The sequence below is a fragment of the Phaenicophaeus curvirostris genome, chromosome 2, assembly GCF_032191515.1.
Source record: "Phaenicophaeus curvirostris isolate KB17595 chromosome 2, BPBGC_Pcur_1.0, whole genome shotgun sequence".
NCBI classification, from domain to species: domain Eukaryota; kingdom Metazoa; phylum Chordata; class Aves; order Cuculiformes; family Cuculidae; genus Phaenicophaeus; species Phaenicophaeus curvirostris.
In genome coordinates this window covers 66,121,973-66,149,540 of record NC_091393.1, presented here as the reverse complement: position 1 = coordinate 66,149,540, position 27,568 = coordinate 66,121,973, and the positions used below count along the sequence as shown (strand labels likewise).

General features: G+C 40.4%; 1 protein-coding gene across 1 annotated transcript in view; it reads left to right on the top strand.

The window, feature by feature from the left end:
* The first annotated feature begins 276 nt into the window (after positions 1-276).
* Positions 277-27,568, top strand: part of PCNX2 (pecanex 2) — a 155,230-nt gene continuing 127,938 nt past the window's right edge. Inside the window, exons 1-8 of the mRNA XM_069852327.1 lie at positions 277-462; positions 7,558-7,763; positions 8,242-8,359; positions 11,219-11,255; positions 12,115-13,404; positions 21,471-21,618; positions 21,787-21,932; positions 23,276-23,369. Of these exons, the coding sequence (XP_069708428.1) occupies positions 310-462; positions 7,558-7,763; positions 8,242-8,359; positions 11,219-11,255; positions 12,115-13,404; positions 21,471-21,618; positions 21,787-21,932; positions 23,276-23,369 (2,192 nt within the window). The 5' untranslated portion in view covers positions 277-309. The remainder of the gene's footprint in view (positions 463-7,557; positions 7,764-8,241; positions 8,360-11,218; positions 11,256-12,114; positions 13,405-21,470; positions 21,619-21,786; positions 21,933-23,275; positions 23,370-27,568) is intronic.

Genomic DNA, 27,568 nt, shown 5'->3' with positions numbered 1-27,568 from the left:
CCGCGGTGACGGACGCCGCCGCGGTGACGGACGCCTCCGCGCCGCGGTTCGGCTCGGCTCGGCCCGGCCCCTCTCCGCCCGGCGCTTTCCGTCGCGCTGCCGCTCGCTCGGCGGCGGGGGCAGAGCTTTCCCCCACCCCTCCCCCCCCGCATCGCCCCGCACGGCCGGGCAGGACGCGGTGCCCGGGGTGGGGCGGTCGGGATGCTCGGCGTCGCGGGGCATCATGGGAGAATCCGCGGGCGCCCGGCATGGCGGCGGCGGCGGGCGGCTGAGGGGCGGCGGCGGTGGCGGCGGGGGCGGGGGGTGGCCATGGTGTCGCCGGCGGCGCGGCTGGTGGGTCAGGGCGTGTGGGCGGCGCTGACCGGGGGTTGGTACCACGACCCGGAGCAGGGAGCCTTCACCAACAGCTGCCACCTCTATCTGTGGCTGTTCCTGCTGATGCTGCCCATGGCCCTGCACCTGGTGAGACCCGCGGCGCGGGGGGGAGGGGGCGTGGGATGCAGCGCATCCCAGCCTGGAGGCGGTGGGAGATGAAGTGACCTCTGGAGGGGGTGAAAAAGACAGCTGTGTTGGGTTTTACGTGAAGGTTTTGTGCCTAAAGGGTTAGGGGTTGGGTGCGTCGGGCGCCTGAGTCTGGAGCTTGTGAGAAACACTGATTCACTGGTAAAATGTTGAAAAGAACAAAGTCTTCCAAGCGAAGGCAATAATTTTTTTTTTATTTTACAATTCAGCGCTGAATTGGATGCCCTTCTATAAAAGGCATCCCATCTTACAACAGCAGTAGGGATATATACGAGTTTTAGACAAAGAACCATGTAAGTCCCCAAAGAATGTTTATTCTTTAGGTTATCCAACCATGTCTGGAGGCTTCCTTCAGATTATCTCCTGACCTAAGGCAACTGCATCTTACAAGACAATTAAGCATATTGATAAATTCTTGTAAGGCTAAGAGAGTGTTTATCCTTTCAGGTTATTTATCCACATCTGGAGATTGTCTGCATATTATTTCTTGATACAAGACAGATTTATATTACAAGATAATTAATCATACAAACCAGCTGAAGTAAAACCTATCAATTAATTCTCACAAGCTGGACCTCCTATTCCTGCTGGAGATGTTGGGATGCAGCTTGGGAAGGGGTGCAGAGTTGGCCTCTGCAAATACCAGATGGCCCTGGGGACGTTTGTTCAAAAAAGCCTACTTTTCTAGACCTTTCTTTTCTTTTTTAATTTCCAATTCTGTTCTAGCTATACCTGCTGAGAAGGGTAAATAGATGGAAAAATCCAACTATCACATAATTAATATGTCTCTCTGAGGCATTAATATGTCACTGGTGAGTCACATGGCTTTTTGTGACATGCCGCTTCCTTTGCACTGGAGTTTAAACCTGGCACATAAATAATTTTAATAACTAGAATAGGTTTGCCAGACTTTAGATAGTTTTCCTTGAGAACCTGAAACTTTTTCTCTATTTTTGTGCATATACCTACTTTGTGAGAAAAACTTAAAAGTATAGTTTGCTGGATCTTTGCATTTGCTCATTGGTGTGTTCTTCAGTGATTGTAGCTTCGTATTGATTCCACTGGAAACAATTTCTATCCCTTTGGTTCTCACAGTGACTCAACTAAATTTTTAAAGAAGTCCCATATGATATTTTTTTGTCGTTGTTACTTCTAAATAGGTCTCTTCATCCTACACAGTGAGATATTAGCCTGATTTTCAGGAGCAAAGAGCATTCAGGAATCCCTCTGCAATCCCAGTGAAAAGCAAATGTTGTATTTTTAAAAAACAGTGGGTATACTGTATTTTGTGGCATGTATTGCAGTGAATTCCTGTAAGCATAGCTCACGGACTTAATGAACCAAGATAACAATACACTTTCTTCTGACTGATAGGGTCTATTTCTTACACAGAGCAGCAGGAGTCCTGCAATGTAGGGTTGATTGTCAAAGTGGTATGTGTGATTCAAACGAAAAAAAAAACTAAGTAAAGGTTAACCTTTTTCCAGTGGATGTAAGTATGTGTCTGAAAGAAGGTGTATTTCCTTGTGGGAAACTTTTGAACTAGTAGCATGGAAGAAAACATGGATAGTTGTACAAAAGAACACTGCATACAAAGACCATGGATCAGAGTTAATGTGATAAAAGGACATTATTTAAAGGGAAGGGGAGAAAACCTAACTTATCTCTCAGGCTTCATCTTTCCCTGTCTAGATGGACTTGCTTTTCCTGCAGACTGTCTGACTTTCTGATGAATCATCTGGTTAAATGCAGGACTTGTGTTCTTGAGATAATATATTGCTGTGGGAATTCTTTATACTTGATAAGAATAATGCATTTATTATGCTGGTTGCTTGAGTGTAATGATGTCCTCAAGTATTTGTTTTCTTGCTTTTCAGTGTTTGAACTTTGTAAACTTTGTGCAGGACACGTAATCTTGCCACTTAGAAACCAGAACCTGCTTTTTAACTGAAGATTTTGTTTGGATAATTTTATTTATAATATTATATTCAGTAATGTTTGAGATGATATTTATGTTACACGCTTAACATGAATAGTTTTGGATTCAGCCAAAACAGTCACTGACATTTCTGGAAACGGCAAAGTCAAAATGAATCACACCACTAATTTTGAAAATCTTTGTTTGCTTGGGATAGTCTTAATCACATTTTTTGTCAGAGTCAGAAAGTCTATCTGAAACAGTTTGATTTCAATGAAATGGCAAACCTCATCCAGCTGTTTTTAGATTTTTTCACACTGGCTCAGCAGAGATGTGCTGACAGTAGTGTTGGGAAGCTTATAGTATCAAGTTGTTTCTGTTGTGCGGATTGAGAATTTCACCCTTTAGCTTTGTCAGCATAGCTTGCTTTGATACTAACGCGTCCACTGTTAGTTTCCCTACCTCTGAAAATGCAGACTTGTGTTTCCAATTCTTCTTCTTCTTTCTCCTTTATCCTTTGTGGTAGTAAGTATACAATTAAAGATGTATATTAGATATTATTTGGAGCATCATTGCTGTTAAAATCAACTTTCAAGATTGTAATGAGATGTCTCCAACTTTGCCATGTCAGTTCTCATAATAGATAAAGAACTAAAATTATCTTATTTGGCCAAATAATCCCAGCTTGTATCAGAAACGGCGTGACCAGCAGGTCCAGGGAGGTTATTCTGCCTCTGTACTCGGCACTGGTGAGACCACTCCTTGAATCCTGTGTTCAGTTCTGGGCCCCTCACCACAAGAATGATGTTGAGGCCGTGGAGAGAGTCCAGAGAAAAGCAACGAAGCTGGTGAAGGGGCTGGAGAACAGGCCTTATGAGGAACGGCTGAGAGAGCTGGGGTTGTTTAGCCTGGAGAAGAGGAGGCTGAGGGGAGACCTCATTGCTTATAACTACCTGAAAGGAGGTTGTGGAGAGGAGGGTGATGGCCTCTTCTCCCAAGTGACAGGGGACAGGACAAGAGGGAATGGCCTAAAGCTGTGCCAGGGGAGATTTAGGCTGGACATTAGGAAAAAAATTTTCACAGAAAGGGTGATTGGGCACTGGCAGAGGCTGCCCAGGGAGGTGGTTGGTTCACCTTCCCTGGAGGTGTTTAAGGGGTGGGGGGACGAGGTGCTGAGGGGCATGGTTTAGTGTTTGATAGGAATGGTTGGACTCTGATCTGGTGGGTCTCTTCCAACCTGGTTATTCTATGATTCTATGATTCTACGTGTGTGAAAATAGTGGTAGTTCTCATACAAAATCACTGGGCAGGGTTCAACTCCAGTGAAACACCAATGACATGGAGATGCAGCATTGGAGTGCTTGTACTACAGCTTATTTTAAAAGCCATAAGAGAATGAGCATCCACATTTCAGTGAGACCCAAGAATGGCTGAGTGTTTCTTCTGCCTTGTGTTGGACAGGAAGCCCTTGAACTTACAGGGTTGTTACTTCTTACATATTGGCTCTTCAAATTGTGCTGTGATAGAAGTACAACATGGCAGTATAAGGGTGTGGGCACATAAATTAGTCAGAAGTAAACTGTAATAAAATTTGCAGTGTGTCAACTGCTTGCAGTCCCATTTGGCCACACTTTGCCCCACTGTATCTCTCTGTAAAAGTAAAGATACATATACCATCACAAAAGAGATATAAGCTACAATGTACTTATTGTATTTGTTGCGTGATAGAATGCACACTTGCATCTGAGTGTACACCCCTGGAATTTTATTTGCTATCTGTTTTCCCATGTTTTATACTGTGTGATGGACATATCTTAATTATTAATTCACATAACTGAACATAAAAATATTTATCTTTGACTCCAATATTGTATCTCCCACCCATACCTCTGCAAGGCTGATGGCCGACTGCACATTTATGTGGTAGTTCCCTCATTGGGTTATGTAGCACACCAAGACAATGAGACTCAGGTACAGCACCGTCTTGCTCTACATGCCTCAGGTGCTCAAGGATCAACTGGGATACATCTAGGTCTAGTGAAGAGTAATCATTCAGTCTGATTTACGAGGTGTGGTGTTTTGTTCAAAGGTTATGTACTTTTGTATCATATTATCTACCTTAGTCACCTCTGCCTTTTTGCCACTAAAATAACACTAGTAGACATTGAGAAGAATTTGACCATTCCTCTAAGAGCAATCTCTGCATGGGCAGAAGCCCAAAGCAAAGGCCCTCCCTGCGTGGGCTGGTCAGCTTTGCTGTGTTTGCAGTAGTAACTCAGGCAACATTTGGAACGGGCCAGCCTGTGACCCCATGCTGTTCTGGTGTGGGGTATAACAACAGAAGTTACTAGGAAACAAAAAAGTACATTATGGTAGAGTTCTTAATTGGGCAAGAGCAAAGGAAGCGAGAGTTACAGCTTCCACAGAAACGGTGGGATTCATGAAGCCTGCTTTCTAATGAATTTGTATTTGTGGATGGGTTTTTCTGTAGCTTCTAATAAGCTGTCAGCTCAATTGAGGCTTTTCCTCTCACTGAGGCAGCATTCAAAAGGCCAGAGAGCTGTGTGGGTTCCTGTCATTAACGCAGGAGGTGTGCTGCTGTGACCTTGTCCCAGCAGGATGCATTCTCTCAAATTTAGTTGAAAGTAGTCAAGGAATTAAAAAGTTATTCAGCAGAGGGGAAGGAAAAGGGATGATGAATGCAGACACATGGTGTGATTATAAAACCTTGTTTCTGTAAGAAGCCTGGCTAATTTTAACTACGCATCAAAAGTGAACCTATCGTATAATTCTTCAATAAGTTAAGTCCTCCTTGGGTCAAGCAGATTTGATAGCTTTCACCTCTCTGTACCTGGGAGCACTAGCTGCAGTCATATGACACTTGGACCCTTATCCAAGAAGCCTGATTCAGAAAATCGAGGCCTTTTAATTCTCAGCTTCATCTTTCCCCAAATTCCTTACGGGGACAGGGAGTAAGCTGCCACCTTGTACTACTTAGCTTGCTCCAAGGTCCAGAATATTAAGGATGCACTGGCTTTATTATGCATAGGCAGGCCTGGGGCTGGGACCATGCATGGCACATATGTGGGGAAGTGCTGTATGTCTTTGTCAGATGGGCAGGGAGACCACAGGCAAGCCCAGGGCACATCTCCAGTAGTTCTGGTCACAAGGCAGGGATGAGGTTGTGCAGCATTCAGTGTTTGCTATAACTGGTCCCCCTTTTCACTTATAAATCTAGGAGCTTCCTCTGATTCTCTCTTGTAGGGTGCTTTATCATAGAATCATAGAATCATAGAATAACCAGGTTGGAAGAGACCCACCGGATCATCAAGTCCAACCATTCCTATCTATGTATCCATAGACTGCATTGTTGGAAGTCTGTTTTTGTTGTGTCCTTTTGACATTATTCATGTGATATTTATTAAGGTTTATGAACATCACCTATAGAGCATTTCCTTTCTAGTGGCACATTCTGAGCTGTTACTTAATGATGAGCTACTGGCCTGTTTTTTCTAGTGTATAGTTGAAAGTGAATCTCTGTTTTTAAACAAATTATCACAGATACTTGGCTATCATTCTTTGTGAAACCAACCAATGTTAAATGAGTATTTTGCGAATACATTAATTATAAAACACAAACCTTATACTCTGAGAGTATGGCCTTGCAAAGGTATCCTCTTTCTGGCCCAGATTCACTAACTAACTGAAGGGCATGCTTAGTTTTGGTATATACAAAGTAACATGAAGTACTTTTAACTGTACTTTTAACAGACTAAGCCTCAACTTGTAGAGATTAATGTCTTTCTCATTAGGGATTATTAGTAGTACCTACATGCTACCAATACGTCTCCGCTTTTGTGCAGTAGTTTCTTTGTATAAGAGTCAGAATAGTCATAAGAAAGGATTTGCCTGAACATTTTCATGTGTACGTCTTGAAGGTGTGTAGTCTCACTAAGTCAAAAGTAGCAGCAGGCTTGGAATAACACAGAAATGATTCAATGTATTCATTTCAACATCAAGATAAATGCAGTGACTTGTTTTAGAGATGAAGTAAGCATTCCTTTCCCTTCTTAACCTATGTGGTCAATGTGGTTTATTTATGAATCTGAAAAGACTTCTGATCTTCTACATCCAGATGCTCCTTGACCTGAAAAGCTGATGCTTAAAATGATAGATTTAGGTCTCAAAGTAAAAACTGCTCTTAAAAACTAACTTCAGTAGGCTTTTAGCAAGTCACGAGCATTTGAAATCTTCCTTTGTCTATTCTCTGCTACAAATTGTGCAGGGATATAGTGATGCTTTGTTTAAATACCTGAGAATAGGTTAAAATCAATGAGAGACTGCAACTGTGTGACAACAATACATAAAGGTGTTCCATGACTATCCTGATAAAGGCTTTGGCCCTTCCATTGTAATGACAAGTGTCCATTGCTATGACTTGCCCTTTACTGTTAAGTAGTGTTTACATATGAAAATATTGTTAGTATGTCATGTCTGCGAAAGAACTTTACAGGCTATATTTGAATTTTAATTAATTTTAATGATGAAGAAATATGGTGCTTATCACAGATCAGAAAACAGATCAGAGGCAGCTGCAAATTAACTATTACAAACCTTAGAAAAAGAATCCAAAGAGACTGCCTCTCCAAATACATTTTATTCATTTGTTTTGACTAGTTTTGATTAATTATTTAAAATTCTTCAGCGGTAAAGATATGTGGAAGCATGTTGTGAATTGTTAGAAAAAGGAGACCGAACTATGGTGTTTTACTGTATTTTTATAAGTTAATAGCTTAGGAAGGGCTGCAGCTGCATTATCCTAAGAGGTTCTACAATGTTTGTTGACTGTGAAATTTTACTGATTTTGTTAATAAATCAATATTAATCACAGCTAATGAAAAGAATAATAAATCTTGTAAAATGGTTTGAAATTTGAGAACATGCTTAGACCTTTGTTGTGTGCAGAACTCAAACATACTGTTTGAAGATGGACTTCTTGTGCATCTTGTTACAACACTCAGCAGAGGTACAAAGAGTATGGAAATTACTTAAAATTTTTAGCAGCATCTTCTCAAGATAAACTGTTATGATTATGTCTTTATTATTTCTTTCTGTAGGCTTTTCCAGCGAATTCAGTCACAGTTTTTGTGTACTGCAGCTCGGTGACAGTTTTCTTCACAGTAATAAAGGTGATCAGTTACCGTCTGCACCTTATGTTTGATAAAGGTGAAGTAATTCAACAAAAGATCGCAAGAAAAAATGGAAGGGAGTGTAAGGATACAGAGGTCCCAAAAGGAAACACAGTTCAGCCCTCAAATTGTAGGTAAGGTTTTCATTGCAAATTGCTGGTACATTCTGAAGAACTAGGTGAGTTTGCACCATAGTCCTGCATAGCAAACCCACCTGTTGACTGTAAGTAAACTCCTTACAGTTGCATGAGGAATGGCACTTTAAAATCTGCTTATTGCTTTTGTTTATATACAGTTGTAGTGTTTTAAAAATAAGTGCTCTGAGGAAAAAAGCAGCCTCACAAAGAAAAAAGCCCAAACCCACACTTTTTGACATTTCACTGTAGGGTTGATTTTTTATTTTTTCCAACTCAATTTTTGTAGTATTACACCCAAGAAAGAGAACATGTGTTAGTTCTCATTAGTAAGCCTTGTCTGAAAATACATACTGTCACTTTGTTGTGCTGTGCTACTTCATCTGTTCTGTTGTTATTCCTCAACTTGTTCCCAAAACTCACTGTAAACCTTTGTGGTAAGAAGCATTGCTTTATCTTCCATTTCTTTCCTTTTCAGCAATAACACTGAGGATAATGATGCCATTGGTGAGACCAACCAAAATGACTCTACCCAAACAATTCATGACAGTTCAAGGGTAGAGGCTTTACACTCGCGGAACTCACCTGGAGTAATGGTTAGTATGTGATTTTCTATAGTACTGCCTTCACTTCATGCGGTCCACAGCTTACCACACAGAGTTTTGCACTGCCAGGTACTGATCACTTGAATTGTAAGGCCTGTCCTGAGAAGGAAGGGTTGTTCTGTGGATCTGCTAAGTATCCCTTGCTGCCTGTCAGCCTTGTCCAAAAGCTGATATACATAATTTTGGACATCTTAGGAGAGGTCTGTATGCTCTGTAGGTCCCAAATGGCCTTTTAAGTGTTTCCAAGAGCAGCTAGTACTCATGAGTACTTTGAGAGAAGGGAGGGGTTACTGTCATTGCCTCAGAAGGGATCTGCTCCTGGAGCATTAATAATTTGGTTTTGTATAATTAGGCTTATGTTTATAAAATGAACTGAACACATCTCTTGAGTATTTAAACAAAGCATAAAAACCATTTAAATCTAGAAAATGTCTACATGAGGTTAAAAATACATGTATGTGTATTCCATGCCATTGGCCACACTTTCTAAATCAATAGTATATGAATTAATGAAGGGAATGTGTGTAGATGTTATTTAATAAAAAATAGGAAACACCAATGAGAAGGCTGAAGAGTTAAGTATCCAAAAATTAAGAAACAAATGCACACTGTCTGTGTAATCTTAAGCTACTCCCCATGTATACCATGATACAATCTTTAATTGTGTGATCCCGTGCTATTTTTTCTACAGGACTCCTTCATCAGTCAGTGCAGAGGATGGTTAGTGATCTCTGAATAAGTAGCTATTTGATACTTCATTCTGTCTTCATATCTCTCCAACCCCACCCCATGTCCCTATTTACTGCAAACTATTCAAATCCTGATTTGAAACAGAACTGTTTCCTGGAATGTTTTTACCTTTTTGTAGCATCTGTATGATTCACAGACATTAGTAGTTTTCTTTTATGAGGTAAAATATTTTTACCTTGAAAATATTTTATTTTGTTTCTGTCCTAGTCCCCAGAATTCTGGTATTTGTCCATTCTGCCAACCTATTTCTTTGGATCTTGTCCAAGTCTCCCACTTTCAAATATGTAGGTTGAGTCTTGTCAGACCTAGTCTCCCATTCTTGCTGCCAAGATGCCACCATGAAATTTTAGGAGATAATACTTATTTCCTCTTGGCTTTGGTGCCTGTCAGCCAGAAGAATGCCACATTAATTTTTCCCAATAATTTTTTTTCTACTTATGCACTTAGGCTGTTGAATTAAGCTGCTTGGAGTATTGTGTTTAGTTTTGACCTCCCTAGTGAGTTCCCACTGACATTGACCTGCTGATGAGAATTCAGCAGAGGCCCCCAAGGGGGTTAAGGAATGAGGTACATGATGTGTGAAGACAGGCAGGTGGGGTGTTTTAGCCTTTGCAAAGCTAAAATGTTTTGTAAGACTAGAAGAGCTTAATGCTGTCTCTAGCTTTCTAGGTTGGAACAGGTTGCACAGGGAAGCTGTGGCTGCCCCATCCGTGGAGGTGTTCAAGGCCAGGCTGGATGGGACCTTGGGCAGCCTGGTCTGGTGGGAGGTTGTAGAGGATTGGTTAAGAAGGAAAGGGCATCAGGGCGCTGGCTCTTTAAGGCTTGACATTGTGGCAGCGCCTCAACCCCGGAACAACCTTGACATTTAGAGGAGGTTGGCTTGTAGCAAGGCGAAGTGGGTAATGTAGTAAGCAGCACAGCTAACCACAAGGCAGGAACAACAACAGAGCAAGCTTAGCAACTGCTAGCCAATTAGCAAGTGAATAGTGGACATAGACCAGTAGGCACCTAGCCTGTAGTAACTGATAACCAATTAGTGCGTGAATACTGGACACAGACCAATAGGCACCTTACACGTGGACTGTAACACAGTGTATAAAAGTGGTCAAGTAGATGCAATAAACGAGCAAGATTCTGCAACTCATATTGGGTGTGGTCTTGACTCCAGCCGCTTCTCTCGCTACAGGAGGTGTCCCTGCCCATGACAGGGGGGTTGGAACTAGGTGATCTTTAAGGTCCCTTCTAACCCAAAACATTCTATGGTTCCTATGGAAAACTATAGAGAAAATTAAGCATGCTCTTCTTGAAGATGCCCCTTGGTAGGATAAGAGACAAAAACAGTGCTTGTAACTTGCAGCCATGGAAAACTACAATTAGAGCAATTAGATTTAAAGTTCTTCTGTGTGGTTGTTTTTTTTTTGTTTTATTTTGGTTTTTTTTTTGGTGTTTCCCCACTCCACCCTCCCCAAGAGGGTGGTCAAATACTGGAAGAGGTTGTCTGAAGAGGCTGTGAAATCTCCGTCTTTGGAGATATTCAAAGCTCTGCTAGAGATGTCCCTGAGCAAGATGCTCTAATTGTACCTGCTTTGAGTGTGTGTGTATGGTGGGGACCTCCAAAGTATCCTTCAAATCTAAATGAGTCTATGATAACTTAATGGCTTTGTCCTCTAGTTTTCCACTGAGAAATTTTTACCAAGTATTGGAGTCCAAACTTTTAAGTTTTGTACTTTGGAAATGCATAATGCTGGAAAAGTGGAACATTTAAACACATTTTGTTCATAATGATTAAAAAAAACCCCACAACTGGGTTAAACACTGCAAGATGTTCTTTTTAAAAAGAAAACAGATTTTTTTTTTCCTTCCCAAACACCACACACAATTGCAATGAGGTAATTTGGAGCATGACTGTTCTATAACCATCTCCCTCACCCACCCCCTGCATTTTGTACAAGGTACATGTCCAAATTTCAGTGACGTTAAACAACTTACCAATGCTGTAATTAATGTTTAATTAGATAGCTATTGCATTGATAGGTATTTTCTTCCAACGGAATTTAATAAATGCCTGTGCTATTTCTGTGTCTTCATTTTTATTTTCAGGAGCTGTCAACACGGGAGACAATTGAAGATCTCAGAGGTATCTTAAAGGCTTTATAAATCTCTTTAAATCTTTGCTTAATCATTGTTTGCCACAAAAAAAAAAATGGCACAGAGGACCGCATAGCAGGTACTTGTGCCTCATGTCATGAGCTGAATAGAAAAGGTCTCAAGAACAAAATTTCAAGGGAATTCAAACAGACTAAGTTTTCTCATCTGACAGCTAAGCTGTTTGGAATGCAGCCTGTTGGTGAGGATGCAAGCAGCGCTCCCCATTCGTACTCTACATTCTTGGGAGGCTCTGTGCCCCTTAAAAGCATTAACCAGGAAGCCAATGCTTAGATTGCATCTTAAGCCCCTTAAACATCTTCTGACTGTAGACTCTTGTTGCGATTGTTGACCTGCAGATTGATAATGTGTACTCCAGCACTCCTTGCTTTGCCTACAATTCCAGTGCTGTAAATGTCTCAGTACATTTCAGTTTATCTCCTTTTTGTTGATTCTCATATCCTATGGCACCATTTAAGAATTACACAAAGTGGTGTAACAAACTTGTACTGCATTGGCTTGTTCTTTCTTTCATCTTTCCCTAAGTGGCGATAATTCTGTAAAACATTTTAGTTTTGATATTAGGTATCTCTTGAACTATTTTGATTATTTAAATTAAATAGACTTGCTGCTACAGTTGTCTTGATGTGGAAGGATTCCAGGTTGCTTTTATAGTATTTCTCATATAACTAACAAAAAAGATCCATGCTTAGGAAGTATTTTAGTCAGCTATGTCGTCTGTGCTTCCTTTGTTCTGCTCTGAATCACATTTTACTTGCTAAAATTCATACTTCAGTAATGCACAGTGTTCATATTTGTGAGACTTAACTCCCATGTGATTATTTCATTAGGTGTTATGGTGTTAGAAGACCAGGCTGCACCACCAGTTTCATCTACCTCACCCCGTATCAAAGCAGATATATTACCTGTTTCTACAGCCTGTGCTTCAGGTGCCACCACATCAGCAATAGTGACAAAACCAGCTGCTATGGAAACACTTTCTGGTAATGGAATAAATGAAAAAGGAGGGAACACACAGCCATATGGACAGCATTGGTCCCAAGATATTCTTGTGGACAGAGATGTAGCTAAGAACTTCTCCAATATTTCTTCATCACAAGGTGATATTTTAAAGACTGGAGTTTCTTCAGAGCCATGGGACAGTGAAAATTCAGTTATTTCGGACCATTTGAGTAATCCTAAAAGCTGCAAAAGAGAGAAATTTCCAGATGGATCACCGCAGACGGGCTTTAGCAGTAACTGCCCACAGTGCAATGCCATTGCAACCAAAGAGCCTGAGTACATGGAAAGTTCTTGCAATGCTGGTAGTACTTATGAGGACCTTGACTGTTCAGACAGTGAGACTGCTGTTGCAGTTGTGGACAATTCTCTTCCTGGAGACCAGCTACATGAGCCCATTAAAATTGTCATCACAATGAGTACTACACCAAACACCACGCTCAGTGACCTAGCGGGTTCTGTCCAACTAAAGGCTCTGGGAACTGAGAGAATGAGCTCAACCCTTGAGTCTGGTATAGTTACATCAGGTTGGCCTAGTCAGCAGACTCATGAACAGCTCAGAATCCCCGTTATCACTTTTGACTTGTCTGATGACAGTAAAGGTAAGGCTTGCCCAGAAATTAGTGAAGGTGAAAGAACTCCAGACATGTTAAAGGCAGAGCTGTCATCCAACCAGTGCTCTGGCTATGAATCAGGTGATGCAGTAAAGGAGCTCAGCAACCCAGCAAATACTCCTTTAGAAACTAACACTTGTTCAGATCCAAATCAGGAGAATGCTTCTGAAAACGTCCAGACTGTGGATTTAACTTCTAAGGAAGACCTGCAGAACCTAGACCCACAGTCCTGTAGAACTGCTCATGAAAAGAGGCACATGCGGGTGCTAAGCGTAGACAGTGGGACAGATGTGCTTTTAAGTAAGAATTTCATGGAGGTATCTGACAAAGAAAAGACCTTACCAACTTCTAAATCGGATCTAGAAGCTAAAGAAGGACAGGTGCCCAATGAGTCTAACTTTCTAGAATTTGTCTCCCTCCTGGAATCCATTAATACCTCAAAGATGAAGGCATCTAATCAATCCATTGTGAAAATGGAGACGACAAAGGAAAATGGGCTTGTTGGAGGTATGACACATGGTTTACAACTCCTTTGGAAAAGAAGTTGTGACTAGTTACATTATTTATAGCAGCTAAGCCTGAGATCTGCAGAAGGGCAAATTCCCAGAGAACTGGTTTTTCTAATAGAGCCAGGGAAGGGCTGGGTGTGGTGGGACAAGGTCATTTAGTGGAAGTGTCAGCTGCTGTTCTTTGAATATTTCTATTTTATTAAACACCTTCCTTTGGAAAACCTGATGTTAACCTATGTATCCAGTATTCTGTACTAGAATAGCCTGCATGTGGCAGGCCTGGATTGTTGGAATAGCAGAAATATCTTAGAAAAATGTGTATAGCTAAACCATTACACCTGCCCTTGCCCAGCTTACCAGGTGCTTGTTGAAGAGTTGCCTGTGTGTACCTGTAAGTATCTAGAAAGCTGGAATTGTCACTGTTGATGGTTCAATTTTAGTTAACCCATGCCTGTGCACACACATTCCTAAACTTCCTGCGCAGTTGTGTTTTGGTTAGTATTTTTTTTAAAAATGAAAAGTCATATATTTGTTCTCAATAGATAAGAGTTTTGATTTTTTAGTTGCTTAAAACTAAAGAATTTTGCTTTTAAGGAGGAAAGTTTGGTGGTTGTTTTCAGTGAAAGCCCCTAGTATTTTAATTAAAAATGGTGACTTCCTATTTGAGTAAGGGCTTTTATTCAAAACAAAAATACAAAAAATATCTATCAGCTAATTTTAAAACGTATATGTAATCCAATTTATAGCTCTTGAATAGGAATATCTGGTTTTAAGCAGCACTCATTATTGACACCTAACTCTGTGACCCTTTCTGTTAGGAAGAATGTTGTTCATAGTGGTTTTAGTACCTCTATAGCCAAAACTAGCAGGACTGTTTTGTGAGGATGAGAGGTACAGTGAAGTGAAGTCAGGTGCAGTCTTGGGGTACTTGCCAAGTGATCAGAGTGGTCGGCTTAGAAGACCTGGGCCAAAGTAAAATAAGAGGACCTGTATCTTCCTTTTCTCCCAAAATGTTTGGTTTACCTTAGATTCTATAATAAGCTGTTCTAGAACAACCTAAGAGAATGCAATCTCAATACCTATTTTGTATGAAAGGAATTTAATGGTGCTCAATAGAACAACTTGGTCCTCCTTTGTTTTCAATGGTATCCCTGTCCATATGCAAGCTCTAAGGAGTCTCAGCTCCCCCTAGCTCGTTCCTGCAAGAACCTTCTATTATGTGAAAAATGCACAGCTAATTTCAAAGTTTCTCAGCTTTTTTTTAAAAGCAAATGTGAAATCCAAGATTTAATTTTTTTTAAAAAAAAATCAAGTAGTTTTATTTTCTCAATGTGTTGTCTACCTGTAGATTCTGTTTTCCTTTCACTCTGCTTTTCCTAACTTGCTTTCTGTTATCTTGCCCTGTCAATTACACTCCAGTCATATCTCATTCCATCTTTCACTTGTGACTTCTTTAACTCCTGCTTTACATTTCTAATTCTGTGCCTTCTCTTCCCCGTTCATCCCTTCTCTGTTTAGCCAATCTACATCCCTCCTGTATGATCTGTGCATTTAGCTTCCTCTTAATACTGCTTCTCACCTTGTCTTTCCCTCTGTTCTTCCTAGCAGTCCACACTGTTGCTGTTCTAGCCTTTCCCACTCTTGTGAGCCCTCCTGAAGCTGTTGCCTCCCCACAGCTTGCATTCGCTTCTTCTGAACTTACCCTTCTTCCTGTTCCCCAGTCAAATATTGCTCCTCCTAGGCCTGATGCCTCTCTTCTCGTTTATCTTACCCATCTCTCCTGCCTTCTCAGTTTGTTCTGCAGAGCAGTTTCTGCTCTGTCAAGTTTATCAGCCTGCTTGTCTGGTTCTAGTCCATACTCCTTGGTTTCCCAAGACTTGTGCTGAGCAAGTCCTGCTTTTCTCTGGCACCTTTGCAGCTGATGCCTTGTTGAGCCAGAGAAGCCCCCTCGTACCCGGAGTTCAGGGGATTTGCTACATGGTCACCTCCCAGCACAGCATCACACAACAAAGCGAGGGGTCACATCAAGCAGATTGCAGTCTTTCCTACTCCTCAACCATCAAAAGGAGTATTTGCACCACAATTTAGCTTTTGTGTGATATTATTTAGCTGGAAAAGAGAAATGATAAAAATTTCCAAGGTAAGTTTAAATTAAAAAAAAAAAAATCTATAAAGAGCTTTCAGACAAGTGCCCTCAGATATGGAGAAGACTGCTTGCATAAAGGTAAGCAATGTGTGATTCCACAGTGACAAAGAAACGAAGTGGCCCTGCTTGTTGCTAGTGTGGGCCCAGCAAGTGTCACTCTAGGGAAGGAGAGGTGTGCCCTGTGGAAGCAGGGTTAGTGGCTGTGGTTCCTGTCACTGCCAGGTGTCTCCTTCACCTTGGACTGGCTCTGTGGGAAAAAGGAGATTCAATCTGAACTCTTTAAGCTAGGGAGAGGTAGTTCAAAGGCAGTTATTTTTAAGAGCAAGTAGGCTTTGTTTTGTAGCCTAGTCAGAATGTACTGTTTGCTAAAATAAATCACTGTCATTACTGGCAGCTTCCCCAAAGTAAGACTGGATTCTAGGAATGAGAAAACCTCTAATTTGTTTACAGCCTTGCAATTACAAATATGCTTTAACAAAATAGCATCTTAGAACAGATCTGAGTAAACATTATTCCCACATTAAAGTGGTTGTTCAAAAAAAAATCAAATGTGTATGTGTATGGAATACAGAGCAAGTCAAGCGATGCACCAGTTGTTTTGAGGGAGGAGGTTGGTTGTGTTTGGTTTTTTGTTCTTCTAACCTTGCAAACCGTCTAATTGGCAAAAGTAATAATAGATACCTAGCCCAAATGAGCATGAAACACACCTCACAAAGATGTTTATTAGGCTATGTGAGAAACTTCACGGGTTCCTGGAAAGCTGGATAGTCAGAGCTGGGTGTAAGAAAGCTAATTTTTTGCTTAATTTGGAGAAGGCAGGGAAATGTGCTCATCAGAACAGTCTTGCAAGTGAGTGAATGTCATGGATCAGTCTTTGTTACTGGTGCTTCCTGACAGAACCTGCGAGTTCTGTGGAAACAGAATGAAGACGTAAGCCTTTGCCAGCAGACACCTCAGTAAAACACAGTATGAGAAAATTAAAGCCTTGCTTTACTCTACCATGGATGCCAGATTTATGTGTTAAAATACAGGACTTTAAAAAAGCTATCTTAAGAGCTGTTCTGTTGCCACCCCACCTCTTCTAGATTGTGAGAAAGTACCACTGACATTGTTGCTAAAAATGACTTTCAGCCCAGTGTCCTTTTGGTTTCGAATCAAACTTGCACCACCCACGTAATGAAAGTCTCTTGAAGGGCAACTGCAAATTTTCTTCAGTCTTTGAGCAGCATAAGGAAAGCTGAGTTTATTGGCTGCTTTGGGTCCCCCTGACCTATCTGGAGCTGAGTTAAGAGCAGGTATGCATCAGACTTCTGCAGGGCAAAAACTCATGTGTGTGCCCTCTGGCACAACTGGCTTGTAGTCAAGGACAGGCAATGTTATCACCCAGGGAGTAAAGCCTGCCATGGGAGTGGTGGGGACTGGCGTTTGAGAACCTAAACCAGGACTGCATGGCTTGAATTAGATGTTTTGCAGGCTCTTTTTAGACAAGGTACTCATCATTCTGGGCAGTGCACAAACCACAACCTCGAGTGAGTTCTTCTGGATCCAAAGCAATTACCCTTCTCCTATAAAAAGCTAAAACATACTCAGTCTTGTGGATATTTTTAAACCCCTCGACTTTTTTTCTCCCTGCATGTGAGAAAGAGGGCGATCGCCTGGCAAACAATCATGGAGGAGAAGGATCTTGTGCATTGAGTCAGCAGCCCAAATAAATCCTTGGATGAATTGAAATTTAAAATTTCAGTCTTTAAATTGAAGAGGTGGTGGCATGTTTGATGACAAGGCTGATGCCTGTAAAGGAACTATGAGGTTATTTCAGAGGTCTGTATTCTGACATAATCGCTAGTGATTAGGCTTTTTACTTGAGACCTCCAAAACCTTGATGTTATTCCCAGCACTGTTGCTGGCCTAGGAGATGGGTTTGAGCAAGTAATTTCTGTGCTTAAGTCTCCCTGTCCTGTAAGTGGTACAGTATCACTTCAGGAGTAATGTGGTAATCCTAATTCATGGACACTTCCTTGTGCTGCTTCAGTGCCCAGATTGAACTTTTGTACCTGGATTGTATCAGGATCCTTGGGTGCTTGTGGTTGGTGAGTGGCCAGTTTTGATGCCCGATTTTTGTTTTAATGTATTTGTGGCATAATAGGCAAATTTGGGTCAACAATAGTGTACATAAATTACATGTTTCTGTTAATGCAGTCAGTGAAGAAAAAGCAAGGAATGTCAATTAAAATGCTCTGTCAGATCCTTAAAATATGTTCTCCAGAGATACGAATAGGACAGTTCATAACTCATAAGCTTTTGTTTTGTGCCAGGTACTAACAAGAGTATAGAGTGATATGAAATTAGTTATCTCTGTGGCTGAATGGGCAAGAAATAAATTTGCAAGTAAAACTTTTTATTTTGGAGCAAAGTGTTATGGAAAGAGGCAGATTCTGCAACAGAGCAATTAATTTCCAGGAGAAACTCAGGTTTAATTAGCTTAGTTCTGCTTGACCAGATTTCAAACCAGATGGCATTTGAAATTATGACAATAATGACATTTTAACTTACAGGAATGAGTTACAGAGATTGGGCTAGGGATATGGAAGTAAAAGACAGGGAAAGACATCTGGGAGACTCTGGAGAGTCTCAAAATAGTAAAAATATTATTGAGAAAAGTTACAGAGCAATAAAATTGCATTCTAATTACCTAACAATAAGGCAACTTTAATGTTGAGATAACCAATTCTTAGTGTCTGATATTTACTATATGTACAAAAGCTGCTCCATTTCTTCTTTAAAATTATTTTCACATCTACCCAGTGTGGACCAAAGGCTTGTCTACAAAGATGATTTGAGGTGCCTAAAATCTGTTCCGCAAATGGAAAAGTTACATGGCAGAGGAAACTTTTAATAGTATAACTGCATTTAAATTAGGAGCTTATTTGTCAGCGTTGGTGTGCTTTATTCTTTAGTACTGTTGCTATGCTTTTACAACTCTTTAGTGCAGATAGAACTTAAAAATGTTTGCAGGAAGTGTCTTATTTGTATATGGGACATATGTGATATATTTACCTTGGTAAGGATTTCACCAGGATAATTAAGGGATATATCTTATGCTCAACTGAGATATGAATATGTTGTACAGACTGAAACTTGGTGGTTTGTACAGAACTCTTCCGAACCACCCTTCCCCAAGCCTGACTTTGCCGTGAATCTTGATAGCTACGCCTCACATGTTTGAGTCATATAGTGTATAATTTCCAGATAAATTGTGAAGTTACTTGCAAAGCCTGGGTCTGGGCTTAGGGCTTCTGCGAGCCAAGCCATGTGTACACTAGAGATGTGTGGAGCAGCGGCTCAGGGTACATGGTGCTGGTGGGAGGCCACAGGGAAGGTGCAGGTACACTACTGTGTTGCTCTTACTCTTGAGAGGGTTTTTCCTAGTAACTTGAGCTTTGCAAGCAGTTTCCATGCAAGGAGCATTTGATGACATAAAGCCAATTACATACCATGGCAGAACACTCCTAGTCTAGACACCTCTATCTCCGTTTAAGTACTGAAGGTGTAAGTCACTCTGAAGAAAATAAGTAATAATAATGAAAACAAGTCACAAACCCATCATAGCCCAACTTTGCAGTGCTGGAAGTGCTCATTACTATGGTGTTGTCTGATTGGCATATAAAGCCTGTAAGAAACAAAACTGTTTATGTTTTTATTATTATGACTCTGCCACTGCAGGGAAAAGAAGTCTGAAAGAATTGTGGTTTGGAATGGAAGGGAATAAGGCATTTTCTAAAACCACTAGATAATAAAATATAAAAAATATTTCTTAATTGTTCCAGCCTTACAGCCAGTTTTGGACAGCATGGGACCAATTAGATTATTTATCTCACAATTTCTGATCTCTATCATCTGTTCTTACAACTTGAACAGAATAAGCATTTAGGAAGGTGATTTCAGTTAGGGGTCTATAGCTTTGTCACCTCCCTTAGATACAGATATGTTCTAAAGGGTGTGCTTCAGCAATGCCACAGTTAAATAAGGCACAGTTTCTGCTTAAGATGGAGTTTAAATATTTAATTAGGAAAGGAAATGAGTGTTGTCTTCTCCACTCCCCCGCTTCCCCCCCCTTTTTTTTTCCTAAAGAGAAGGAAGTGTGTCGGGAAGACCTATTTAATTTTATCCCCATGCACGAATACAAAAGATTTACCTAAGTCAAACTTAGTCTTATTGCACAAGAAGTAAGAGCCCTTGGTCTCTGAGTGCTACAGAAAGAGAGCAGGAGGCTGGTAACATTGTCAGTGCTGTAGTGAGATCCTGGAATTTCAAGCAAGAGTCTTTACTGCCCATTCCCTTTTGCTTCTGTTAAATGGGCTGGTGTGTGTCTGGGGCCCCAGTGAAATTCTTCAGTCCTCGTGCTGTTTGTTATGCTTCACTTTAGGGGCTGAGACCTGCTGGGACAAGATGGGGTGATACAATTAAAGTTATTCTTATGCCTCTGGGTTCCCCCCTCCACCAAAACTTAAGTGTGCAGTGTCTGCAGTGAAAAGTGGTTATGTGCAGGTGTCTGAGGCTTTAGGACATTAAAGGGGTGTGTCCTGTGAATTGAAACTGGTGTAGAGATGTCTTAACTCCTGGAGGTAGATATATTTGTAGAAGTGATGTGTTATTAGATCAGCTGTTATGGCTGGAGGAGAACAAAACAGATGATCTGAAAGGTCTACGTTTTCAAAAGCTTGTCTGCTTATTCCAATCATATCAGTTGGCCTAACAGAAGTTATTACATCTCTCTGCAAGCTTTGAATCTTTTATAGTTAGACTATCTTAGCTCTGACACCATTGTTTCTTGACTGGTGACTCCTGTGACTTAGGATGTTAATTGTATTGGCAGGAAATGTAGAATGTGGGGGCAATTCCTGTGGTTTTTTTCTTGATGATTACATTTCTAAGGTGCTTAAACAGCAGGTATTGCAAGAAGTCTGGGTAAGTACTTTTCAATACTCCTTGTTTAGTGTAAGAAGCTCCAGGATTTGCTGCAGTATTTCCAACAATCACAACAAACACCTTTTTTTTCTTTTTTTCTTTTTTTCTTTTTTTTTAATTTAAAGCATTTAATTGCAACTGCATGGTGGCAGTGATGAAGTCACTGTCTGGATTTCACTTTAAATCCTAACAGATAATTTTTTGAGTTTACAATCAAAGCACAGTTGCAGAATATTTCACTATATGACATGAATGTTAACTGAAAGAGACTGTCATGTGAAAATTGTACACATATGTAAGTAAATGATATACATGTGTAGAGAGGTAATATAAATATAATTGTTATTCAAAAGAGTAGAAACTGGACAAGTCTATTATGTATATTTTAAGATCTATAGTTCTGTGTTTTCCAAGCATAGGAAAGTCTACTGTGGAATTGTTTAGTCAGTTTGTCCCTTGTCCTGCAGCAGGTGTGTGGCAAATGGGAAGGATGAATTAGGCAGCGACTGCTTTCCCCGTCCAAGAGCTTTGTTTCCTTTGATGGTGCTGCTTTCCTAGTGCATCTGCTTTTCTGCTGCAAGTACACACAGATTTGGAACAAATTACAGCCCCCAGGGAAGGAGCCTCTTACCATTCTAGGTTAGGGACTCATGGCTTCTCTCTGAAACAATAGGAGAAGCAAAGCAGAAATTCTCTCTCATTTGTCCTTTGCTTCACACAGCCTGTTCTTGAAACAACCCATTCATGCAGCCTGCTCAAGTAAGAGTACCTCCTCATCCAGATTTCTGTAATTGTATTGTTTGAAGTAATTTTAATGTTTTCCATAAAATTAGTAACTGCTGCAGTGTTTTAGCTTTTCTCTTTTAGATGCTCCTATTCAGTAGTTAATGAACAAAACTCTTGACAGTCATCTGCGGAAAGCGGCTCCACTTCACTGCCCTGTTTTCCAGATAGCCAGACGATGGAGAGAAAAGAAGAAGTGGTGGGAACAGAAAAGCACTGTGAGCAACTTCCTAAACAGGAAAGATCAGATGTACAAAGCCAAGATCGTGCTAGTACTAGTCCGGTGCTACCAGAGTCTGCCAAATTTGCAGCACTGTAAGGCCAGTTTACTTTACAATTTTGTACTTCAAAGATATGATGTAAGCTGTTTTGTTTCACTAACTAGAAATGACATAAACTTTTAATTAACCTCTCTTTCTTTTTGTTTTATTGAGAACAAGAAAAAAGTTCCTCATAGTAGTTTTGAAACATTTTTGTGTCAAGTTACCAGGGCAACAGGCAAAGGCAGATAATCTACCGGGTAACTTCTCAGCAAGACAGTTCTGTCTTGCAAGTAATAAGTGGACCTGAGGCGTCTGTGCAAGATGAGCTATCTGTGGATGCAATGCATGTGTTCATAGATGAAAATGGTAAGTTTCTGTAGCTGCAATAATTACAATGTGTGAGGAAATTTCTAAAGAAACTGTAGATGCCCTGAAAGTATATTTCCCTTGTCTGCCACCAATTGCATGTGTTTCTGTGTGCAAGAAAGAAAAGGGCTTAGTAATTTAAAGTCAGATCAGCAGTAGCTAGAGTTGTCAAGTCCAGCAGTGACCTTCACAGACCTGAGGCTTACATAGTGCGTGAAGTTTACCTTCCAAACATCACCCTCAAAAAATACTGACTAGGACAGAAGACTGCTTCTGTCTTTGCAGAATGCCTGATGCTTTCTGCCTGATGAAGAGACCAGACACTGGTCTGGCTAGGAAAAATATTCCTCCATTTTATTGTTTTGCTCTTCAGCTGGCTCATGCTGGACTCCCTCTTATAACATGGTTGTTGCTTGTGTTAAGAGTTGTGGTCTGGTACCCCTTTCAAAAGAATTAATGAGTAACCTAGTCTTACCCCATGCCTGTGCTTGGTACGCTGCTGCTCTGCAGCTATGCCTGTAATATACTGGATGGTGGTTTGTTTGAACTCCTTATAATGCCCTGTTAGGTACTGGCTCACACCTCTGAGTGGCAGTTGTCCCCCAGAGCCATGTATCTCTTTTAAGCTGCTTTCAAAACCTGTGTGGAATGAGCACTGGTTGTAGCTGTGTTCATGATGCTGGAGGTGTGTTGTTGTTCTGCCAATTCCTTCTGGCCCTCCTTGCAGCCCCTGGTGTGCTGTGGGGCTAAGAGCAACTGCTAGTCAGACAGATGGCACAATCTCTGGGTCAGTGATCAGCAACCTTTTACTTTACACATGAAAAATGGAAAGGGGATGGGGGGAGTAGCAATGGCTACGCTTTTAGCAGAATTTCTGATTGCTTTGAATTTCCTGACCTCACCTTTGTGAACTGAAAGAAAATAATTGATAATTTCACATTTTACAGTGAAGTTATATTGATAGATGGGCTTAGTGTTTACTTTACATACCTTTAAATGTCTGTGTAGCACATAAGCGTCTACCTTGTCTGTCTCTTTGGAACCTGCTTTGATTTAGGTTATCTTTTTTAGTTCTCGTAGATTCTCATGGTTTATGCCGGAGAAGGGGATCAAATTTTCACTGTGATTGCTGTGTTTTGATTTGTCTCAGGTTTTCAGTTCTTCAGATGTTAATTTGCTTTCTAAAGTCTAAAATAAGCATAGTGCTTAAGCACTAAAATAAGCCTAGTACTCAAAGCTACATTTAAAAATGTGCCTGATCTAAAATGTATTTTTTATAAGTGCTGTGTGTAAAACAAATGACCGTATCACCAAACTGATTTTTTTCCTCTGTATTTCTGAAGGGGAAATTAGATCCTGTTATGTAAAGGCTGGCTGTCAGAAGGAAGGAAATTTTCGACATCAGCTATCGAACTGTGATTGTATTTCAAATGCTCAGTAAGTAAGCCCTTATTTTTAGACATGTTAAAACTTTTCATTGTTAGAAGCTATGAAACTGATGGTAGCTGTAAAAGGTGCATGTAAAGAGGAGCACTGGAAAATAAATCATAGAATCATAGAGTTGTTTGGGTTAGAAAGGACTACTTATCCTATTACAACAGGCCTTGCAAAAAAGTTCTTTTCCCGTCTTTCTTATAAGCTCCTTTAAGTCTCATCAGAGTCTTCTCCAAGCTGAACAACCCCAACTCTCTCTCAGACTCTCTTCATGGGGTAGATGTTTCAGGCCTTTGACCATTATTGTGGTTCTCCTCTGGACCCACTCCAACAGGTCCACGTCTTTCCTCTGCTGGGAGCTCCAGAGCTGGATGCAGTACTCCAGGTGTCATTTCACCAGAGCACAAGAGAGGGGAAGAATCACTCTAGACTTCTGAAAAGCTTGGGAACATGTTAAGAACAGTGTTAGCATTTTCGATAGAATGCTATTAAATGACACATGAGAATAATGCTTTTAATAATTAGTGAATGAAGGTTTTTTTAAAAAAATAATTTGAGTACATCCACAATAGAAATGTTTTGTCTTTCTCTAGCAAAATAAAAACCCAGCCCCCAAAACCAAACAAACAAAACCCCAAAACAAAACAAAAAAGCCCAACAAAAACCAAACCGGCCTGGTAGAGTTCAGTTTTGATCTGAAATCAAACCTTTCACTTTGGGGCTATTTAACTCTTGCAACTCTTTCTGTTTCATCTTGCACGGAATATTCTCCTCCTCCTTCATCATATAACAATGAAACAATGACCTGAATTCAGAAATAGTCTTATGTCCCCTGACATTTGTGAGTTAATTTGGTTTGGATTTTTTTTAGGAAGATAAGAACAACCTTCATTCTCATATCAGAAGTCCTTCTGAATCTGTCTTTGGCAGATGCTTGTGTGACCTTGTGCTGGTTTTGGCTGGAATAGAGAGATTCTTCATAGCAGCTACTATGGAGCTATGTTTTGGATTTGTGCTGAAAACAGTGTTGATAAAACAGGGATGTTTTAGTTATTGTTCAGCAGTGCTTACTCAGATTCAAGGCCCTTTCTACTCATTATGCTGACCTACCAGTGAGCAGGCTGGGAGTACACAAGAAGTTGGGAGGGGACACAGCTGGGACAACTGACCAAACAGATTTTCTGTACCATAGGGTGGCATGCTCAGCAAAACAAAAAACAAATGGAGGGGTGGTGGAGGATCTGTTGCTCAGGGACTGGCTGTGTATTGGTCAGTTGGTTGTGAACAATTGTTTACATTTGCACCACTTGTCATTCCTGAGTTTTATTTCTCTTTTGTTTTCCTTTTCGTTACAATTTTTATTATTATATTTCAATTATAAAACTGTTCTTATCTCAACACATGAGTTTCTCACTTTTACCCTTCCAATTCTCTTCCATCCTGCTGGAGGAGAGTGAGTGAGCAGCTATGTAGTGGTTAGTTGCTGATTGAGGTTAAATCATGACAGACATCTCCATCTTCCCGTATTATGTTAAATGCTGGTTTTTAGGTTTTGGTTTGTAGACCTCTAGGGGTGTAAATTATTTTTAAGGAGTGTTTTAAATGTTGTTGACAAAAGCAAGTTCAAATATTCTCTGCAGCCATTTACATGTATTTAATTTCTAAAGATCAATACCTTTGCTGGAAAACTCAGAGTACAGTGGCCGTTCAGACTGTGGAACAGAAGAAGGCAGCAAAGATGAGAGGGTTACCAGGACTGTTTCTGTGTGAGAGTCAATGGGAAGACAGAACACAAGAGCTTTTCCAAGAAAAAAGCAGTGTGAAGGAAAATACAAAGCAGAAGTTCACATGATAAAAAAGAAAGAGGACAAGGAAGTCCAAGCGTGCCCATTTGGTTTTTGCAAGGGCATATGGTAATATGATTAGGCCAGAGAGATGAGTGAGAACTATTTGTTCAATGGACAGTTCCATTGTGTAGATTGAAGGATGGCACAGGAAGGAAAGGAACACTTCTTCGGGTGTTCACCATGAAATGATTTTGTATTTAGACAATATGGAATATTTACAGCCTTTTAAAAAAAAGAGAAATACCTTTAAAGACAGTTCAGGAATGAGGCATCTTTCCTCCCCGCTTTCCCCTATCCCCACCTGCATGCATGCACCTCACTTTTATGTCAGGTGAGTTTCTTATCCATGGTTAAATATAAGATAAATAATCACAGTTTTTAACAAATGATCTTTTTATTGTTGAAGAAAAAGGCAAATACAATAAAATAAAGCACAATGCATAATCAATGATTGCTTCACTTACAATCGCTTCTGTGTGTCTGTCTGCAGTGAGCTCTTGAATGCAAATTATTCCCTTGAGGGCAGGTCCTCCTCTGATGGAGGTGCTCGTTGTGTGAGTAGACCATACCAACAGGAGATGCTGCTGTTATGAAAGGATATTAGAAGAGAGACATGAGTTCAAAGGAAGTGGGAGAAAATGAGTGACTGGGTTTATGAGGTGGCATACCCTTGAATAGGAGGGATAGGGTTTTGATCTCTGGAGCCCAGATTTCAGAATCTGGAATAAGCTTAAGGAGAACGATAGACATGTCTGCAAGTAGATGTATGTAAGCTCTTAAAACACTTACCAATCATAGTTGCTTTACAGTATTAAGGTTAAGCTTCTACTAAATGGAAAATATCAGACTGAGTTGAGCCAGTGGAGTAAGTATGTGGATGTGCATGGTCTGTGCCCTGATGTGCTCCTCTATGAGAAGGAGAATTGGCCCAGGCCAGGTGATGGCAAGAGATGTCCTCCTTTGAGGGTGGTGTTGTGAGAAGCAGCAGATCAGAGGCGCTGGTGTGCTTGGAGCTGTGGCACTTCTGGGTAACGGTGCAACTTGTGAATGGGGAAGGAATTTTGTCTGGAGAGGGTATTAACACCGGCTAATTTCTCAAGAATAATGTAATTGCCTTATGAATTGGCCATAGGTAAATACATTTTAACTAAGTTATGCAAAACTGGAGACAGTATTTAAATATTACTCAAAAGAAGCCATTAAAGAAGGACTTGAGGCACACTAATTAATGTTTAATGATCTTAAATTCAAATTGTAACTTGTTATTCCTATCTGTTGAGTCCTACTATTGTCTGCTCCAGTAGTAAAAACTTAAACAGTCTGGCATTTCACAATGGATTATTAGGAATTGAAATTAAAGGCGTATTTCTATGGCCTGAAAAACAATTTATCTTACCTTCTTGGTATAGGTTCTGAAATCCATTTCTCACAAATCATGCAAAGTCTTGCCGCTCTGTCACAGAAGTGATGCTGTGGCACGGGTATGGATTACAGCGTGACAGAGAAAGCAGATGTCCAAATTGGAAGGAGTTAGTATATTCTTCCTTAAGAGGCTCCTTAACATTGGAAGCAGTATTGTTTGAGGGAATTGACTGGCTTAAAATATCAGCAGTCATCACCTCTTTTTGGCTCTGCAGTGTCATGGGATGATCATTGGAATATTCTTCAGTTTATCAATGTTAATTTGATATTGTACTGCACAAGATTCTAATTTTTCTCCTTTTTTTGTTCTATTGCTTGTAATTTCTAAAATTATCCCTTAACTCTGCCAAAGGCTACTGAGAATTAAAATTGTTTCAAATTGTCTCCATATTTGTGTTTCACCAAATTGTCTTTCTCTGGTCCAGCAGTCCAGCTCTCAAAATAATTAAAAACTGATGTTAGCCAAAGTAAATTTAAAAGAGCGTTTTTTTTGTTGCAATGATCACCAAAAAGATAGTTTCTTTCCCATCTTAACCCTCACTTTGGCAGGTGATACTTGTTACTGAGTTTGGTAAGTTATTTAGACATTGGCAGGTAGCTAATCAGTTCCCCAATTATTTTTCGTGTAATTACCCTCACCCCACTTCTGTCTGTTATCTTGCCAGCAACACCTCTTGCCAGCAGTCCCTGTGGAATGGGTTCCCTGCTGAGCTAATTGCCTCTAAATTTGATGCTCTCATTACCTTGCCAAGTTCACCTCTAGTCATAAATTGCTTGGTGACAGGCTTTGACAAGACAAAGTATAAACTGTATTCTTAACTCATTCATTACATTAGAAACTAGTTACAGAAAGACCACTTGAGTCTGTTTTGGTGTGAAAAATTCGAAATAGCTTTCTCATTTTGGAAACCATTCTTCTGCCCCATTGCATTA